This window comes from Pseudorca crassidens, chromosome 13 (genome assembly GCF_039906515.1).
Source record: "Pseudorca crassidens isolate mPseCra1 chromosome 13, mPseCra1.hap1, whole genome shotgun sequence".
Lineage (NCBI taxonomy): Eukaryota > Metazoa > Chordata > Mammalia > Artiodactyla > Delphinidae > Pseudorca > Pseudorca crassidens.
The window spans coordinates 75,022,342-75,043,876 of NC_090308.1; the positions used below are offsets into that span (position 1 = coordinate 75,022,342).

General features: G+C 34.6%; 1 protein-coding gene across 3 annotated transcripts in view; it reads left to right on the top strand.

Annotated features, from left to right (window-relative positions):
- PHIP (pleckstrin homology domain interacting protein) overlaps window positions 1-18,622 on the top strand; it is a 127,153-nt gene extending 108,531 nt beyond the window's left edge. For 2 of the 3 annotated variants that reach the window (XM_067702731.1, XM_067702733.1), the window contains exons 33-40: window positions 1,703-1,772; window positions 2,105-2,158; window positions 2,420-2,569; window positions 6,536-6,688; window positions 7,281-7,444; window positions 7,900-8,159; window positions 8,682-8,879; window positions 13,123-18,622. In XM_067702731.1, coding sequence (XP_067558832.1) covers window positions 1,703-1,772; window positions 2,105-2,158; window positions 2,420-2,569; window positions 6,536-6,688; window positions 7,281-7,444; window positions 7,900-8,159; window positions 8,682-8,879; window positions 13,123-13,760 — 1,687 coding nt within the window. In that variant the 3' untranslated portion in view covers window positions 13,761-18,622. The remainder of the gene's footprint in view (window positions 1-1,702; window positions 1,773-2,104; window positions 2,159-2,419; window positions 2,570-6,535; window positions 6,689-7,280; window positions 7,445-7,899; window positions 8,160-8,681; window positions 8,880-13,122) is intronic. The other variant, XM_067702732.1, reaches the window with a different exon arrangement.
- Window positions 18,623-21,535: the final 2,913 nt, after the last annotated feature.

The following is a 21,535-nucleotide window of genomic DNA, read 5'->3' on the forward strand; positions in this document are numbered from 1 at the left end:
ATAGGAATCAATAGAATCACATGATAGAGTAAATTCATATTTTAGTGAAATAATTTAGATGAAACAGTTATTTTTACATTTGGAATAATCTGTGAAATTGTATTTCTTTCAAATAGTTACTTTGAAATGCCTTATAAGAACCGATTAAAATAAAATAATAAAACATTTACATTGTATATATCTAAAAGTAAATCCCTGGCATTTTTTAGAGGTATACAATTTGTTAAGGACCATTTTTAGCTAGTGTTACTTTTCAAGATGTCTAGTATATCTTGAAATTTTGGTAATGGTACTTTTTAATTGAGTTATTTGGCCAAATTTCAAGCAATAGTTATATTCAAAGTGTTGTAATAGATACTTGGAGATAGAAAGAAATGCATAATTATCCTCTTAATACAGTTTTGTAGGGTAGATAAATCTGTAACTATAATATAAGGAAAAAGTAAAAGGAGTTTGTATGAATGCTTAGATGAGGGATAGGGTCACTTCTGGCTATAAGGGTGGGATTTCAGGTACAGGGAGAAGTATGTTAAGATGTTCTGGACAAGGTAGATACTGATTCAGAAGTTAGATGAAAGGAAAGCAGTTCAGGGATGAGGAATGGCATGATGGAGGAAGGTAAATATTTGTTAAGGGAATCGAGTAACTGAAATCAGGTGAAGTAGAGAGTACATGAGCTGAAGTAATAGGGATACAGTGTGCTAAACTCGAGTTTGGACCATATCGTGGAGGACCTCGAATGCTGATCTGAGGAACTATACTTAAAATATGAGCACAGGGAGCAAGGAGCTATCGAAAATATTTGTACCTGAGAATAGCATGGTGCTTGCTATGCCTTAAAAATATTAATTTGACTGCAGTGTCTAATGTTAACAGATAGGGAGGAGACAAAAGGCAAGGGACTGTTGAAATGTTTTTAACATGAGAATAACATGATGCAAATTGCCCTAAAAATATTAAACTGACTGCAGATTGACTTCTACAGCTGACCAAGTAAGAGGTGATGGAGGCTTACTTTATGGAAGTGAGAAAGAGGCAGATGCCAAGAGATTTTGAAGGTAGAATCACAGAACTTGTCCAATGATTGGGTTTATAAGGAGGAGGCAAGGGAAGGAATAGTGAAAAACCATGCATTACTGTAAGAATGGTTGAAAAAAAAAGTTAAAAAGAAAAGGGAGAAAGTGGAAAACAACAGTTAGGTTTAGACATGCAGAATTTTAGATGGTGTCAGGAATCTCAGGAGAAGAGTCAGACCAAATTATAGGAATTTGGAGTTCACTAACACAGATAAACTGCAGATATATAAGATTATCTGGTCAAAAGGTATAGAAGATGGCTAAAGACAAAATTTTAGGGAATGCCTACATTTAAGAATAAAAGGAAGAAGGAATTAGAAGACAGGAGGTATACTGGCTATTCCTTGTAGACTGAAGAATGAAGGAAGGCATTCCAGGCCCAGTAGTGAACTGAGCAAAACCTGGGAGATGGGAATTGGGCTTGGTGTAATGAAATAGGCCAGAGTGGAGGCTTCACATAGAGTGGCGGGGCAGGGGCAGATGTGTGTGCCATAGGGTTTTGGAGTCAACTGATGAAGAAGCCTTCAGCTTCAAGTTTTATCTTAAAATCTTGTTTTACTAACAGGTTTAAAGGACAAAAATCTCATGACTCCAGTCTTGTATACTAACATTTCTTTGTTATTTAGGGATCAGACTTGTTATAACATAATTCCACTCTACAATTCAATGAAGAAGAAAGTTTTGTCTGACTCTGAGGTATTTAATATTTCATTATGATTATTACTACATTGGTTATGTTCCATATATAAAAAGAAATTTACACACAGTAGTTTTCAGGTGAATGCTGTTATGAAAATTATTTTTGCCTAATGCTGTTGCTAACTTTTTAAAAAAAAATGATTCAGAATTGTTATAATTTTTTTTAAACGGTGGGTGGAGGGAGACTTTTTAATGAGTCAGTAAAGTGTTCCAGCATCATATATACTATGGGTTTTCCAAAATGTAAAGGAGATAATTGGTATTAAAAAACTATAGAATATAGTGAAACCTAGAATATTTTATGAATCTGATAAATTCTTTCTTCAAAGGAAGAAGAAAAAGAAGACACTGATGTGCCAGGAACTTCTACCCGGAAGAGGAAGGTACTAAGTTCTTTGTTTTAACAGAAGTGCCTTATATGAATTAAAATGTATTGAGCATTTTTTTTTACTCTTACTATTTTTAAAGACAGATTAAGTATTAACTTCCAAATCAGTTTCCATCACAACAATGCATGGTTTTCAGAACTAGGTGAATGATGTTTTCTTTTATTTGAATCACTGTATATTACCTAATTATCCAAGATTAAAAATAAAAATTTTATTATATGTATTATTAATATTATTTGAACATTTTAATTTTAGGACCATCAGCCTAGAAGAAGATTACGTAACAGAGCACAGTCTTATGATATTCAAGCATGGAAGAAACAGTGTCAAGAATTGTTAAATCTCATATTTCAGTGTGAAGATTCTGAGCCTTTCCGCCAGCCAGTAGATCTTCTTGAATATCCAGTAAGTATTTTTTTTTTAATGTGTTTGCACATAGATTTTTTTAAAAATTTATTTATTTATTTTTGGCTACGTTGGGTCTTCGTTGCTGCGTGCAGGCTTTCTCTAGTTGCGGCAGGCAGGGACTACTCTTCGTTGCAAGGTGCAGGTTTCTCATTCGCTTGTTGTGAAGCACCAGCTCTAGGTGTGCGGGCTCAGTAGTTGTGGCTCACGGGCTCTAGAGCGCAGGCTCAGTAGTTGTGGCTCACGGGCTCTAGAGCACAGTCTCAGTAGTTGTGGCTCACGGGCTCTAGAGTGCAGGCTCACTGGTTGTGGAGCACAGGCTCTAGAGCGCAGGCTCAGTAGTTGTGGCGCACAGGCTCTAGAGCGCAGGCTCAGTAGTTGTGGCACACGGGCTTAGTTGCTCCTCAGCGTGTGGGATCTTCCCAGGCCAGGGCTCGAGAACCCATGTCCCCTGCATTGGCAGGCGCATTCTTAACCACTGCGCCACCAGGGAAGTCCCCCAGTAAGTATTTTTGAAAATACTTTATTTGTCAGTTTGATTTTGATATATATATATAAATACATATACATCTCTTATACATGACAGTTTACTATTTATTTTTATGATTATAGTTTATTTCTTTTTATTTCATACACCTTCTCATTATCCATTTGGCTACATAGAGCATCTAAATTGAACAGTGTGGTAAAAAAGAAGTAACCCTGAACTAAGACTCCAAAGAATTGGGTTATTGTCCCAGCTCTGCCTCTTACCAGTTCTGCAGTTTCGAGCAAGTTATTTAGTTTTTATATCTGAGTATATATTTACTATTTTCTTTTCCACACTAATTCTGTGAATTTACTATGGAAATTATTTGGGAAGCAAGAATAATTATACCTGTCTCTAACCTTCCTTACAGGGTTATAGAAGTGGAATGAGAATATTACTAGTTATTTATTCAACATTAAAATAGTTTTTACACTGAAGCACTATATATAAATGTAAGGTGGCACTACTATATATGTAGGTTATGCCAATTTATGATCTTTATGGAATTCGTGGTAAAAAGTTTGAGTAAACATGTTACAAGTATTTATTTTTGCGTGCAGTCTTAGCAATCTAAATTTCACTTCAAGTGATTTTTTTTTATTCCTTTTTTCAGTTACTAAAGATTGTATATCAGATAACATTCATGGTTTGAAATTAAAATTAAACGTTTTATAAGAGATCATGACCTGGATGTGGTATCACCAAAGTCTTTATTATCTGTTTTTTTATGTATGTGTTCTAATTTGCAATGATGGAAATAGAGAAGTTTCATCAATAGATCAATATCATAAATGACTTGTCATTTTAAAAATCAAGAAACATGTAATCTTAAATGTAGAAGATAAATGTTTAATTCCAGCAGTGTGATAAACAGGACTAATTCAAACCCTACCATCCAAAAAACCTCTTACAAGAACTGAGCTAATGCTAAAGTGCTCTGGTTTTCGTTTCTCTTTGTTTTTGAAACGTGTGGATTTCCTTTTGTTTCTTGCAAGCCCAAGTATGTATTTTTTAATCTCTAAGCCCAGGAGTCTTCACTGGAAACTTCTACCAGATGTTTAAAGAACTAACACAAATTCTACACAGTCTCTTCCTCAAGATAAAGAATGCTTCTACACTGATTCTATGAAGCCAGTGTTACCCTGATGTCAAAACCAGACAAAACAGTACAAAAGAAGAAAGTGCAAAAATTCTTAATATCAGCAAATAGAATTCAGCAATATATGAAAATGATTTTGTACCCTGACCAAGTGGGTTTTTTCCCAGGGATATAAGGCTGGTTCAGTATTCAGAAATCAGTCAATATGTCAATAATTCATTACTAAAGAAGAAAAATCACATGATCATATCAGTGCAGAAAAGGCATTTGACAGAATTCAGTACTCATTTCTTTAAAGAATGTACATGTTGGGTATGGTGTGGTAATCATTGTGGCCACAGGAGGAAACGAGAATGAGTCTTGGAAGAAAGAAATGTATTACACTTAAGGTCCCAGAGAGGGGTTCACCAAATACCACTTAGGGCCACAGGGGAAAGCACAGGGTCTTAGTTACGTTGCAGAAGACAGGGGCGGGGGCTTCCCTGGTGGCGCAGTGGTTAAGAATCAGCATACCAAAGCAGGGGACACAGGTCTGATCCCTGGTCCGGGAAGATCCCACATGCCGCGGAGCAACTAGCCTGTGTGCCGCAGCTACTGAGCCTGCACTCTAGAGCTCGCAAGCCACAACTACTGAAGCCCGCGCATCTAGAGCCCGTGCTTCACGACAAGAGAAGCCACCACAGTGAAGCCCGCGCACCGCAACGAAGAGTAGCCCCCGCTCGCCACAACTAGAGAAAACCCTCGCACAGCAACGAAGACCCAACACAGCCAAAAAACACAGGGGCAAAGGACAAGCTTGGGCCAGAGCCTTTACTGAGGTTTCCATGAGAAAGGCAAGGCAGGGCATAGTCAACAGCTTAAGACTGGCTACTTTGAATTACTCCAGTTGGTTTTGGGGCATAGGGGTGGTCTCTGGTTGTCTGATACCTGACCCTGGGATGATTCATGGCAGAGGAAATACTGGCTTGGTGTGTGAGGGTTGCTTAAGGGCATGGTTGGTTTACATATGAAAGCTGTATTCCCAGTACAACCCTTTGCCATCTCTAAGAATTGCCTAAGCCCTTGGAAGGGGGCAGTCTCTCCTTAGGTCTGTTTGGTCCCCAAAATGCCACAGTATCAAGAATACAAAAATAAGAAAATTAATATAGTTGGCCCTGTGCTGAGTGGATGCCAAAAAGACAAATACATAATCTAAGAAAACAGAACACCACTAATAATAAAAACAGACTTAAGAAAACTAGGAATAAAGGGGAACATCTGTTTAAAAACCTATAGCTAACATCATGCTTAATCATGAAAAACTGAATGCTTTCCCCCTAAGATTGGGAGTGGAGCAAAAATGTCCATCCTCACAGCTGCTATTTAACATAGTACTGCAAATTCTAGCCAGTGCAGCAAGACAAGAAAAGGAAATAAAGGGCATTGCAGATTGTTATGGAAGAAATAAAACTGTCCCTATTTGTCAAAGGCAGTAATACTGTTTGCTTTATGGTCAAACATATTTGATCATAATTTAAACTTGATGGGGCAAAGTCAAGTTATTGTATTTCGAAAAATACAGTTACATACTCTGGGGCTATGGAAAAGGTATAGTATTATTTACTCCTTTAAAGATACCATATTTGGATCATTTTATCCTATTCTGTTGCTTTTTTCTCCTTTCATTTGCCTGTTTTTATTGCTTTATCTTATACAATTGTATATACAATATACAATTGATTAGGTGGAGACTTTGGGTGACTGCACTTTTCCTCCGTGGAATGAACTGCAAAGGCTTTGTGACAGATACTTACATTCATAATTCTTGATTACTACAAAGTTCCCAATTATAGTAATTGTAGTACTGCAGTTGAGGTTACTAGAATTCAGACCTTCACGTACATGGGATGTTAACATATTTTTATTGTTTTTATCTCTTAATTTTAAAGGTACAATTATGTTTCAATGAATTAGCAGCCTTTAGAGTTCATGGGTAGTATAAAGTTTTGGGTTTTTTATATCAAACTTGTAGTTGTGGAACTGAGTTTTTTCGATATTCTTTTAATCTCCTTTTTCAAACACAACTCTACCCTTTACCTCTTTCTGAAGGAAAAAAAAGCAGAATTTATAGGTTCCTGAATGAGAGAAATCCTGTGTTGATTGCAGTAAAAGGTAGAGGACATGAAAAAAATAAAAATGACTTCGGGAATAAAGGGAGCCTTGATGAGGGAAACGAGGAATGATTATTAATAGTTCTAGGACTTGCAGTCATCACAGAAATTGAATGTGAATCCCTGTTATGAGAAGTAATGCACTATTATTATTATATTATTAATATGACCTGTTTTCCCTCTCTTAGGACTACAGAGACATCATTGACACTCCAATGGATTTTGCTACCGTTAGAGAGACTTTAGAGGCTGGGAATTATGAGTCACCAATGGAGTTATGTAAAGATGTCAGACTTATTTTTAGTAATTCCAAAGCATATACACCAAGCAAAAGATCAAGGGTATATAATTGAATTGCTTTCTTTTCTGTTTAAATGAAATGAAATTAGTAGAAAAGTATGTCGAGTAACTAAATGCTGCTTTTACTTAAAATTTAAAACAAAATTGATAAACTTTCTATTAGGTTCTTAATGGTATTCTAGTGGAAAAAGGAATTCACATCTTTCTGTTTTATTCCTTCTATGAAAAAACACTAATGTCACTAATGTTTAGGAATGGTTACTTTTCTTGAAGGTAGTGTAGTTGAATAGACATCACGTACACATTGTCCTGATACGTGTTAGAGGTACGTGTGCTTAACTTTTCCAGCTGTTTTCTGCATTAGTGGAAAGGAGCATTTTTTTCCATATAATGCTCATACGAGTCATAAAAATGAGTAAAACTATAAATATCATTTACCTTTCTTTGTCCAAGAAATACAAAAATAATTTAATTGTAATAATGTTTCAGTTTTAGTCTTTGTCAAAAGAGATTGAGAAAAAGCAATGTTTTAAATTCTAAAAACTTTTTGTTAGAAAAATATTTAAATTATTATCTCAAAGGAACAGGCATTTCCTTTCAGGAATCTTTGAACAGTTTTTTTTCTTTCCATAGATTTACAGCATGAGTTTGCGCTTGTCCGCTTTCTTTGAAGAACACATTAGTTCAGTTTTATCAGATTATAAATCTGCCCTTCGTTTTCATAAAAGAAGTACAATAACCAAACGGAGGAGGAAAAGAAATAGAAGCAGCTCTGTTTCCAGTAGTGCTGCATCAAGGTATTTGATTTCTTTTAAATATCATCAACTGATCTATAAGTTTGTCATCTAAATGATAGAACTTGGTGTTTTTTAATACTTCCTTTACTATTCCCTATATTGCAGAATGATATATTTGACATGCAAGTTCCTATGATGTGGAGGATTTTTAATCTTTTAACTAAAGCTATACTAGTGTAAGTGCTTAAATTCAAACTGCTAAATCTGTACAGTAAAACAGCATTTTTAGGATAGTGATGGCATCATGCTTTCTGTCATATAACTATAGCATTTACAGCGATCCTTCACTAAATATTCACTTTTCAAAGGCTCACAACCATATGAAATCCACTACAAATCTCATATTTTAACATATTTCATAACAGTACAAATATTGAATCCAACAGTATTATAAGACTGTTTTATTCATCCACATAGAGCTAAAAGAATGACTAATGATACTATTTTATTTTCAGCCCTGAACGGAAAAAAAGGATCTTAAAACCCCAGTTAAAGTCAGATATTTCTACCTCTCCATTCTCTGCACCTACACGATCAATACCACCAAGGCACAGTGCTGCTCAGATAAATGGTAAAACGGAATCCAGTTCTGTAGTTCGAACCAGAAGCAATCGAGTGGCTGTGGATCTAGTTACCAGTGAGCAACCATCCACTTCTTCAGCAGCGAAGACTTTTATTTCGAAAGCTAACACATCTGCAGTGCCAGGGAAAACAAGTAAGAATCAGCTACAGTTTCTAAATTGAAATATATATAATGACTTTTGTAATTTAAGCATTTACTTTGCCAAATGGAATATATTAGATTTAGTAAATTCCATCAGACACTGTTGGTTTTGCTTTTCTTTATTGTTTTTGCCCGTTTTTCTTTTAATTTTTTTTGATAAGGAAAAGAATATTGAGGTTTAGGAATGTCAGTATAGGATAATGCTCAAAAATGGCAACTCTGATCCAAACTGCCTAAATTTAAATCGTAGAACCCAGACTTGCTAGCAGTTTGCCAGCACTTCCCTTCATAATCTTGCAGTGACTGGACAGCTTCTGAAAGGTCTGAAACTATTATGTACGCCTTTTTCCTTTTTGAAAGTAGATTTCTTACGGAAGCTTTAAGCATCGCCCCAGGTTTTATCCTGTTGGCTAATTCAAACAATTCACCTTAGAAGTAATCCCAACCTTCTTGCTTGTTTTAAGGTTAAATAATTTAACTCTTAGCTTTTAATCTTTCGTATGTGTGTTTTAGTTCTAGAGAATTCCATGAAACATTCCAAAACCTTGAGTACTCTTTCAAGTCCTGGTCAGTCCAATTTTAGTCATGCCACTAGGAATAATTCTACAAAAGAAAACATGGAAAAGGAAAAGCCAGCCAAACGTAAAATGAAATCGTCTGTGCTCTCAAAGACATCCGCTCTCTCAAAGTCATCAGCTGTCATCGAGCAAGGTACCGTAGATCTTAACAAATGGTGGTTCTATTGGAAATAATATTTATATCCACTTTTTAGGTTGCTCATTTAAAAGTCACACATTCTGTATTAGTTGATATATTTACTGAGACATCTTTTGATACGCAGCTTTGTGCCAAAAGCAAACTGTATTGTTACTAAATTTTAGAAGCCAAGAAAAACTTGCCCTATGAAAAATAAAAGCATTTTCTGTCCTATGAAAAATAAAAGCATATTCTAAAATCAGAGGCTTTTATGATATAAATTTAGTAGTTTTTAACTTCAGTATTACAAAACCTAGAAAAGTATATCCAAGAAGTTTAAATAAAGTTGAATTTAGTTTTAACGCAGTATAGCACTTCTTTAGAAAAATTTTTGAGTTGTTTTTATATCACAAAATTCAACACACTGACCTTTAAATAATAATTAGGATTGTCTATAGCCAGATATCTATTCTAGCATACAACTTTTGACCCCTTAGAGTTATGCTTCCAAAGTTCTTTTGTCTTCACATTTTCATTGTAAAAGTTTTCTGTTTGAAAGATGAAGCAAGTAACTGATGAAATACACCCTACGACATGTTAAAATAATTATGGCTTCTTGACAGCAGACAGCTCAAGAATAAGCATTTTTCGTCATGACTTCCAGAGTGTCTAGACCATTTCCTTTTCAGTATTCCCCCCAGAAACCTCTCACAATTTAATTTTTCTACTGAAATGACCTCATTTTGATTAATGATATTGGGATCTTCCCACCTCTATAAGTTTAAAATCATCATCCAAATCTACTTATTTCTTTCTGCCTCCTTAACATCTCTGAGATCCATTTCCTCCTCTCCATTCTCACTTCCATGGACTGTCACACTCTCCTAACTGGTCTCCCTGCCTCAGTTCTCAACTCTACTTTATTCAGTCCATCTTCCACATTTAAGTCAAAGTGACCTTTCTGATCACGTGCACACAGACAAACACACAGAGAGAATTAAGATCCTTCCCTGCCTTTGAATCATACGTGGAATCAGAGTTGAATGTTTTTGCCTGTTATACAAGACTCTTCATTGCTTGGCTGTTGTCTAACATTCAGCTGTCCTTACTTTTCTGTCTCCCTTTGATGTCCCAGCCATCCTGAACCACTTGGAAGTCCCTAAATATTGTTGTCCTTTCTTCCTTCTTTGGAATTTCTTTTTTCCTACTAGTTTAATAGTTTCCTGTTCATTGCCTTTTGTGGCCCTTATAATGTTGATAGAACTATTCTTTTTTTATGTTGTCTATCTCCAGTAGAATCTGAGCTCTTGTGCTTGCCCATGCTCATTTTTTAATTGCCTATACTTAGTATATAGTGGACAATCAGTGTTTGAATAAATAAATAATTTTGTATGTGAGTGTTTTACATTTGCTTCCTTTCTGAACTGAATTCAAAGTTTTGAATGATATATTGGCCTTGCTTCTGTTAGTCCTGAATCCTAGAGAAATCAAATGTATATAGAGAATTGGTTCTGGCATTATGATAGGGGAGGTCCAATAGCCAATTTGATTCATAGTTTTTGAGTATTACAAATACATAGGAATACCAGTACAGTATAGAAATATAATAAGCTACTATGTAACCCATTAATGATGACTTAGCATATAAATATTGGCACTTGAATTAACTATCAGAAACAAGCAGTGCTGTGCAATTGAAATATAATACAAGTGACATATGTTCTAGTAGCTACATGTCGTAACAGCAAACAGGTGAAATTATCAGTTTTAATACTGTATTTTATTTACTCCTTTATATCCAAAATATTATTTCAGTGTGTCATCAGTGTTTCAAAATGTACACTGCTTCATATTCAAATTTAAACTTAATTAAAACTTGAATTCCTCAATCGCTTAGTTACATTTCAGGTGCTCAGTGGTCATGTGGTTAGTAGTGGCCTCATTGGATAGTACAGGTCCAGATGAGTGATTTTTAAAACTTCTTTTTAACTCGAATTCCTTTTTAAAAGAACTGCATTAGTTCTGAACCTTTTTAGGTTATATATTGCTTTGTAAAGTTGGCCAACCCTGTAGTTTTTTTCCCCTAAAAAAATGCACGTAGGCATATCCACACAAACTTTGGACCATTTCAAGGAGCTCCTGGAGTCCTTGAAGCCAGTCTGTGGAACTTTTGTAGGGTATATGAACTGGATGTTTATTTGCCAGTAGTCTTAATGTAAAACAAATTAAAAGATATACAGAATCTTACAGAATCCTCAGGCAGGTTAAGGGTACTTGTTTGTTAGAAAATACTTTTACTACTTTATGCACAGACATGTTTCTCCCCTGCACCCCTCCCCTCGTCATTATTCAAAACCACTAATCTGAAGAAAGTCATTTGTACTGTGGGGTCAGGAAATGAGGGCTTTGCCTTCTTCCTCTGCTATTGGCTCAGAGACTCCTTCTCTGAGAAGCATTCTCTTTAACAGCACTTTCCATCTCTTTATGGATTTCCTGTAAAATACTGCATTGCAGATCTCCCATCACAACCAAAACAAAAAACTTCAGAATTTTGGAGGAAAAAGTTAGTGGTGGGCTTCCCTGGTGGCGCAGTGATTGAGAGTCCGCCTGCCGATGCAGGGGACACAGGTTCATGCCCCGGTCCGGGAAGATCCCACGTGCCGCGGAGCGGCTAGACCCGTGAGCCATGGCCGCTGAGCCTGTGCGTCCAGAGCCTGTGCTCTGCAACAGGGGAGGCCACAGCAGTGAGAGGCCCGTGCACTGCAAAAAAAAAAGTTAGTGGTAATGCGTGTTTGTCATCTTTTTCGTCATCTGAAAGGGTAATGGCTTTTTTTTTTTTTAAACCATAGAAAGGCAGTTCATCATGATGTCCAGATTGTACAGATTTGGAATTTAATCTTCAGAATTTTTTTATTTTTTAATAAAGCATAATGGTCTTTATCGTGGAGTTTGTTATAATGGGATTTTAATCCTGATAATAGTTGCACACATAGTGGATTTGATTGATATGTGCAGTCAGTATTGCTTATGATTATAAATCAGTCATTTGCCATTCAGTTACATAAGGAGATAGGACTGTTCCAAAAAGAGCCTGTGAAGAAAACTGCCATTTAGTTGCTTTTTTATTTTAACCCTTTTTTAAAAATTCTGTGACCAAGAGTAACTTATTTCTACTCTTGTAAAAATGATAGATGAAGAATATCAAAGCCATGGTAGTGTTTATGGAGAACAACTGTTACAAATTATTGCAGTAGATGTACTTCCAAACCCCTTGCATAGGAGTTAGTAGGAAAGGAGATCCTTTTTACTTCTGAGGAACATAAGGAAATATTTAGACTATAAATTCTTCTCTGATATCAGAAAGGTCATGATCATCATCACATCCAAGAGAGGATTAAATAAGAGTTAGAATCATTCCAGTCTTGATAGTCCCTATTTCCTCCATCTGTAATAGAAAAAAATGATTAGAGGAAAGTAGAGGGGGATGATAATGCTTATTTATTCCGATTACCAAGTTTAAAGGTCATGGATTTTATGCTAAGATTATTTTCCATGATGGAGCTGCTTGAAGGTAGGAAGACAGAAAAATTCTGTGTTAATGAGGGAAACAAAGTGCTTTGTGGTGGTGAAGTTCCATACGAGTAAACAGGGTCATTTTGTGTAATGAAAACAATGCTCGTACATTAGAATGTGTAGTAAAGGTAGTAGGAATAAGAAACCTTGGCTAATCCCAGCTCTGTCATAATTTACGGTATTAACTTAGACAAGTAATTTATTTGCTCTGAGTTTCATTTCCCTCCTGTCAAGTCATCAGTGACTTCATTAAGGATGCTTCTCCTCTGTGAGTTTTAAATAGAAGATAAATAATATCATTAAACCGTTAGCCTTTTGTCAGTTCTTTTTCTCATATTAGTTAAAAAACAATTAGGATTATGGGCTTCCTTGGTGGCGCAGTGGTTGGGAGTCCGCCTGCCGATGCAGGGGACACGGGTTCATGCCCCGGTCCGGGAGGATCCCACATGCCGCAAAGCAACTGGGCCTGTGAGCCATGTCTGCTGGGCCTGCGCGTCCGGAGCCTGTGCTCCGCGGCGGGGGAGGCCACGGCAGTGAGAGGCCAGCATACCGCCAAAAAAAAAAAAAAAAAAAAAAATTAGGATTATGTCATTACGTATAAGTATAGCAGTGGACTTATTGATTGGTTTGAGGGTCAAATAAAAAAGCAGTTCCATATATTAAGTGCACTGTTGTTCCCTTTCAGCAGATTGTAAAAACAATGCTCTTGTACCCGGAAGCATTCAAGTAAATGGCCACGGAGGGCAGCCGTCCAAGCTTGTGAAGAGAGGACCTGGAAGGAAACCTAAGGTGGATGTTAATACCAGCAGTGGTGAAGTTACACACAAGAAGAGGGGTAGGAAGCCCAAAAAGCTACAGTATGCAAAGCCCGAAGATTCGGAGCAAAATAGCATGCATCCCATCAGAGATGAAGTAGTTCCTTCTTCAACCTGCAATTTTCTTTCTGAAACTAATATTGTAAAGGAGGATTTGTTACAGAAAAAGAGTCGTGGAGGCAGAAAACCCAAAAGGAAGATGAAGACACAAAAACTAGACTCAGATCTCATAGTTCCTACAAGTGTTAAAATGCTAAGGAGAAGTAACCGAAAAAAGACAGACGATCCCCTGGATGAGGAAGAAGAGTTTGAGGAACTTAAAGGCTCTGAACCTCACATGAGAACTAGAAACCAAGGTCGAAGGACAGCCTTCTATAACGAGGATGACTCTGAAGAGGAGCAAAGGCAGCTGTTGTTTGAAGACACTTCTTTGACTTTTGGAACTTCTAGTAGAGGACGAGTCCGAAAGTTGACTGAAAAAGCAAAAGCTAACTTAATTGGTTGGTAACTTGCACCAAAATATTTTACTTCAAAATCTATAAAGCAGGTACAGTTAAGGAGTATGTAGAACTATGGCTTCTGCTTCCTTGCTGCTATGACGGATTAGGGAATGTTATGATTTGATTTGCAAAAAAAACAAACAAACTTACAAGACACTTCACTTCTTTAAATGAATATATATATATATATAAATATATACATATATATTTTAAATGTTTGCTATTTATTGCCCTTAGATAGGTTATGCATTTCAACATTCATTTCATTTACTGTTCAAAACAAAGGAAATTGAGGCTCTATAATGAATTCCCAATTTATTTCTGAAGAAGACAGTTCTGCTATACTCTTAAGGAGCATAATATTCCTAGTGATAGAGCATTTTATGTTAAAATGAATTATTTTTGACCAAGCCAGGTACATTTCTGTTGATACAGAAGTCTTGTCCCTAGGAGAACAGATGTTACCAGAGTAGCAGTAAATTAAGAAATGTGTTTCCTCTAAAGGTAAATATAAAATTCCCACCATTTGATACCCTGAAAAGTTTAATTTTAATTATAGAATGTTCATCTACAAAGAATCTAGAGGAGGCTTTTGCTGTATTCCATTTCTGCCAAACTTAAGAGAAAATGTACTGATGCAAAGGAAACATATCCACATTGGAAAACATTTGACTGTCTAATTTTTCAGACCTTGATTCTTATGTCAATCACTCAATCTCTGTTTATTGTGCCAAAGACTGAGAATCAGTGCAGTGGAAAGCCTGTTTTTGACTGTCAGGACAGCATACACTTTTTCAATATTGGAAAGGCTATATATTATTCTAAAGAGCAAGTTATTAAAGAGTTATGCTGAGGTGTATCTTTTTTTGGTACTAATAGTAGAAAATAATGCACTGGTGGGTCCTTTGACAGAGATGTTTTAGAGAAAATGTTTAAGTGGTTAAAGGATTCAAGGAAAATACAGGAAAAAGGTATGGGATTTGATGTTTACTTGTTAATCCGGATTAATGTCATTTCTAAACTTTAGACATATCTAATAGGCTAAAATGACTTACAAAGAAATGTGTCTGTGTGTGTATGTGTATATATTGATAAATGGGTATAATTAAATATATATACAAACACATACTTATATACTATTACCCAGGTATAAATTCTTTTTTCAGGATTTTTTAGATAGTGGTAGAATAAAAATAATTTTAAAATGTCATACTTTATAGTTTAATTTTAAGGGGAAGATTGGTTATTTTCAATTATTAAAGGTTTAAAAATAGGCCAAATCACTTTTTATGCAATCATGTTTTATACAGTGGTCTCATTGCACATTGTGTTTTTTCTGCACTTTTTACGGTATCCTTATCACGCTGGTATGTCAGTATACACCCTAAAGGAAAATTCCATTTAATGATTGTGCCTTGTATTCTATTATTTTTTGCATCATTAGTAAAATTAAGTTGTCTATTGTAAATGATAACTATATGACTTAGGAGAATGTATTGCTATATGTACTGCTGTGGAAAAGGAAAGCAGTTATTTATTTGTTTATGGTACAGTTAGTTATTTTATACCTTAAAAACCAACATAAATACCATTTCTATTGTTTAAAGATTATTGTCCATTTTTTTTTTTAAAGTTTGAAGAATGTAGTATTTTGTGAGGACTGGTATGGTACAAAAATGTAGCCAGAATTTTCGGATACTACATTTTTAAAAAGCGAGGCTGGGGAATATATGTATCAGCATGACCCTGATATAGAAAAATAAAGTCTTTAATTGAACCTTGGCAAAATACATTACATAATTATTTCTATAATATTTCTGGTAGGGATAAATGTTAGCTGTCATCTGATTGTCTTGAAAAAGGATGGAAAGTGATGCATTTGGGCTTTTTAGATTGTTTGTAACTAAATTTGTACAGAAATCCTCCTATGGAATTAAGTAAACCATTTTCCAGATCTTAACTGGATTGCTGTGATTTTGCAGTTGAAAATAATTTCAAATTTTTCAGGTTTTTTGTATATTTATTTTTTTCTAACAAATATATTTAACTATATAATTAAAATTCAGTAGTTAAACTCTTCATAATGCAGAAATGGATGGCTTGGTTGTATAGTAAAATGAGTCTCTCAGCTACACCAGTATTGAAAATAATAGTGTGTATGTTTGAAATTTAAGTCATTAATATGTTGCTTTTGAAGGCAGTCTATTTGAAACATGTAATTTCCTGATGTTATCTGCATTGTGTTAGAAAATAAGACTATAAAATCCATTTTTGTAAAAAAAAAAGTATGTGTACAGTTTTAAGGTGTGTACAGGAAAAGGAAGAGCGTACACAGTCTTAAGAGTGAAATATACCGCTAGTAGGGTGTATTAATTCTAACTCATGAGCAAAAAAATGAGTATTTACCATCTTACCTGCAACAAGTAAATGTATTGTTCCTGTTCTAAAGACACTATATATTTATGACCTTATTTGGATATTATTAGACACTGGTTACTTAGTAAGGCAGAAATGACTTGGATCAGATTCTTTATAATTGAAACACTTAAAAATGTATTAGTAATAACCAGATATATCTAGATTTTATTTTTTTATAATTTAGCTTCTATACGTTGCAAAAGTTGCATTGAGAAATTTAAGTCATCAACATAGTTTTGTTCTACCACTTGGAAAATACCTTCTTTGAGACAGTAACACCATATATATACTGTTTATAGGTCAAAAGGAAATGTTGGCAGTTGTTTTAGGTGAGCAATAAAAGAATTTAAGTTTCCTGAAAGTTTCAGAAATATAACTTGTTATTACATTCGTAGAAAATGTAAATCAGTTTATGTATTTTTAAGTACCTAACCCTAATATTCTCTCCCTCCACCCCAACATTCTCAAGTCCCAATCAAATCTTATAAAATTACAAAATGTTGCAAATCAGCAGATTAAACAGTCAGTCTAATTACAATCTCGTAACTCTGGGCAGTAGACATACTTCTTAAAAATTTTATTCTTTGCAATCTGCTATTGTGGCATTGGACTGTTCTCTGCATATATTCATGAACTAAAGATTTGGCCTTGCTTTCATTGTTTTTATTATTGTACAACGTCACAAATTTGAAGACTATTTGGTAGCATTGTAACAACGATCTTCCTCCTTAAGTAGAATAATTGTATAGAATATTTGTGAGCATGTTTAGGTCACATCTGAGACACGAAGTTTGGTTGAATCTAGTATCACTTGGAAATGATGTAATATACACTGATCAGCAAAAAGATCCTTGTGCAGCATGTATGTTAACATCTAGAACTGTCCCTTATCTGCAGTGCAGTAGATTAATCAGACATTTTAACAAAAGTATTCAAATAACATTTTTACCTTATATATTAGCAACATTTACATGTTTTGAAATATGATTTGTAATATAAATTAGTTTCTCCAGTTTATAGCGTTTAATTCTAGCATTCCATTTTATACATGCAAACATACCTCTCTCTCAGATGTCAACTGGAAGCAATTTTGACTGTTTTCTACCTAATGAAAACAAATTGTTATTCTGAATGTTTTTGTCCACCTGAAATTTACTGTTGAGTAGGTTGAAAGGACCAAGATACTTGAGTGTTTAAAAGGGCTATAATTGTTCTCATATGCAGGAAATATATGATTTTAAAAGTCATAATAGGGGAAGTACTTTTATGTTCTGTGAATTACACCCGTATTTAGTTGTTTTTTTTGGTTTTGTTTTTAAACAGGTTGAGAAGTGGTTTAGTTAAACTTAGGCGACAATTTATTTTCCTACTAAAGTCGGAAAATATACCTTTTCCTCACTTCCCTCCTTGCAGTTCCCCTCATTTCCCAAATTTCCAAGTGATTTGAACTAAATATTACATTTACTAAGAAGCTATTTTTGTTCTTAATTATACTGAGCTAAGGACTCCAGATGGAAGGTCATTTTGTACTATGTACAATACCCAAGAAGAGGTCACGTTGAGTCAGAAGACTGTAAGTACCGCTTTTGACGCTCCAGATAGAAACCTTGTACACACTGTAATAAAACAATTAGAAAATATTATGAGCTATAAATATATATTATTTTTAGTTTTGATAGCTCTGTGTTGAAATACTTTTTTAATGCAGATAAAATCATCAGGAAATTAACCTTATATGGCACAAACCAAATACATAATAGTGGGTGGCTATGAGTTTCTACATTTAAGGAGCTAAGAAAATAGGTTTGAGACGATATATAGTACACACACCTATGAGGCAGATGCACACACGCTTGTTACTGTTAAGATTGTGCGTGTTGATTGAAAGGCTACAAATTGCGACAAAATACAAAGTTACATTTTTGGACCATATTAAAACTGCAAGAAGATGGGGTCTTATTTAAAGATCTTTTAGAAAACTGTTAAATCCTGTCACACGATATTTAGACGTGTAGAATGTAGCTCAATTTTAAAAAGTAACTGACCTAGAGAGTTAATGTTGAAACTGACACATTTGCAAATTAAAATGCTTATTTTGTACAGAAAACAATGTTAAACACAAGCAAATCTGTTGTATGTAATAAGTAACAGAGTTTAAAAACAAATTAATTATTTAGCTTTATTGAGGTTTTTGGTTTTTTTCTTTCTGGAAACCTGGAGTATCATGTTATAAACGGCAGTCTCACACCAGAATAGCAGTGCCCTTTGTTTTTGTACATATTGATTGGACCTTTCTTTACTGTTAGGTGGACACTTTCTATGTTAGTTTTGAAGCATAATTCTTTGAATCCTTTTATACAAACTAGAATGTATGTGTAAGAATTCCTGTCCCTGCAATGTAGTAACTACAAACTTATTTTTAAATAAATAGAAAACTTGTTTTTCTAAGCTATTTTGTAGAGCCTCATGATTTCTTTATGTTTTTTGGTAACACATAAAGCACTAAGTACATAATTTCAAGAGGTATTATGTAAATGGTGGTACATTAGTGTCTACTTGGCAAAATGTTGAAATACATTAGCTAATTAAAGGATTGTGGGTACCCTAATGTAACTTAATTCCAAAATAACCAAAGGTTAAAAATGTCATTTGCTTTTCAATGTGTACACTTAAAACTATATTGATTTGCTGCTATGCATAAGTTACTGTACTGGGTATAATACTTCAATATTCAGACTTTTCTAAGATATATTTCAAAGAAACAGTTTACATAAGTATTTTCTCAAAAGTGTGAAGTGAAATTTCTGGGAAAATTAAATGGAAGAACGATGAAAACGTTTCATTTGTTACGCAGTTATACAAAATGAGATTCATAAGGCTATTGCTGTTTTTCTAGAAATTTGTTCAGATTGGTATACATTTTTATTGACATCCTGAGAATCTCAATTTTAGTATAAAGAGTGCATAAGGCTACGATAAATGAAAACTCCAATTAAGCACATGAGATAATTTGTGAATTTGTAGCTATTAGTGATCATTTCTCCTTAAGAAATTTGTTTAAATGACTTTGTATAAAATAAATTTCTAAGTTGAGGAAAGCAGGTAAGCATTCCCAGGTACCTTTTTTCTTTCTAAAGTATGCTGATACTAATACCTAGTTTATACTTAGGAGAACCAGCAAAGAAAAAAATTATTTTTAGCAACCACTTTTTACTAGTTTCTCTTTTGTAATAACATCAACTTTATCTTCTAGGCTAAGCGTTTCCATTATTTGAGAACAATAAGATTAAAAGCCAAAGCTCAAAATGTCTGTTTTTGCAATAGAATACCTTGTATTTGTAATCTTTTTGCATTTAACATGTTTTACCATATATAGATTATTCTTTTTGGTTTTGTTTGGGGAAAAAATAGTGGAAAAGATTCATTTAGTACCTTTCTGTCTAATATATTAGACATGTTGACAACACAGTGTAACGGGATGAACTGGGGTTGTGGAGTTGAGTCATTTCATCTCTGAGTTTCACTTTCCTCATCTGTAAAGTTAAAAAAAATTGATTAATCTGCAATGTCCAATTCAATTCAAATGATTTATGATTATTTCTCATGTGTATATTGTCTTCACTCATGACTCAATCTTGGCTTTTCTATTTAGTCCCTAAAGAAAATATACCATTTAATGTGTAGCTTTCAGGCAACCTGTGCCTTGTGGCCATGACCTGATTGTAGTTATGAGATCTTCTGAACCCTTAGTTACAACTGTGCTGTTGCAACACACTATAAATTGTGAGTTGAGTTGAAATATTTGTTTACTGGTAATAAAAAGTACTAAAGTTTGTGATTTTCCCAAGGGCCCTCTAAAGAATCTCAAGGATAGTTTTAGTGTAAAACACATCCTGAAATTTTTATTTAAGGTCCAGTCTTGGGAAAGCAAAGCCAAAAGAGTTTGAGAAAATTTAATCATGGGTGCCTGAGAATAATAGTTGGTTTCCCATTTAATTAAAAATGAAATAAAATATTTAAATATAGAAGGCAGAACTATTTTAAGAAAACTTAGATCTTTGGCAAGTGGAAAACGTTTGTTCCTTGTTTTGGCCTTTGTTTTAATAAAAAGGACATAAAGTCAAAGCAAAGCAAATTACTCTGATGAGATATGGGGAATCTGAGCAGATTATTTAGAAGTTAAAGAGCAACTCAGTCTTCTTTCAAGCTCTTTGAAAACAAGATTATTGTAACAGAAAACCAAATTCTACTTTGGTATTGACATAATACTTAGAAATAAAGGTTTTACAAGCTCTTCCCTCCCCCTCTTCACCTGAATAAGTGCATCAAAGGGAGGGTAACTGTCAAATTTTTAACGCACTTTATAGTTTCTTTTCAGGCTCTTAATTCTCTCTGCTACTTGTACATACTTGTTTTTCATATTTTGGAACAAATAGACACTTCAGGACAAAACTCTTTGTCCTAGAAAAACTCATTCCATTATCCTGATATTCAGTTTTATTTCTCTGTCACTATTTGTTCTTGGTCTCAACTACCTACATGAATTACAAATTTCAACCAAAGTAACTAAATTCGATTTCAGAGAAAATTGGAAGGGAAGTAATTTGAAAACTGTCAGGTGCAAGCATTTTTGTAGAATAACAAACTCATGAATACACATAACTTCTAAATATTAAAATTGCAAAAATAAACATGTTCATTAAATACATGACCCAAATATAGCCACTCCATAGTATATAAATATAAGCAGAAGTATATAAACTTGAAATTATGCTTAGCAATATTTCAGTATTGAATTTTATAATTAAATAGGTACCCAATGATTAACCATTAATTCCGTTTAATATTAGTCCAAAGTTTTAAGTTACCTGAAGATCTTGGAAATTACGTTCAAGCTGACATACTACAGAACATAATTACTGTTACAAAAACATTTGTCAGAATTATGATTCAATTAATTTGAACACATATTTTATGTTTTTAGCTCTTCCAAATATTATGTAAGAGTAGTGTTAGCTTATCTAGTCAGTAGACCAGCATGAGAAATTCAGGGGCTTCAGATTAACTTGTCTCTTCTTGAGATAGCAGACCCAGTTTTCATTTTTAAAAAAAGCAAAATAGGGCTTCCCTGGTGGCGCAGTGGTTGAGAGTCCGCCTGCCGATGCGGGGGACACGGGTTCGTGGCCCAGTCCGGGAAGATCCCACATGCCACGGAGCGGCTGGGCCCGTGAGCCATGGCCGCTGAGCCTGCGCGTCCGGAGCCTGTGCTCTGCAACGGGAGAGGCCACAACAGTGAGAGGCCTGCATACTGGAAAAAAAAAAAAAAGCAAAATATTCTTGCATTATACTCCATATTTATATAGAA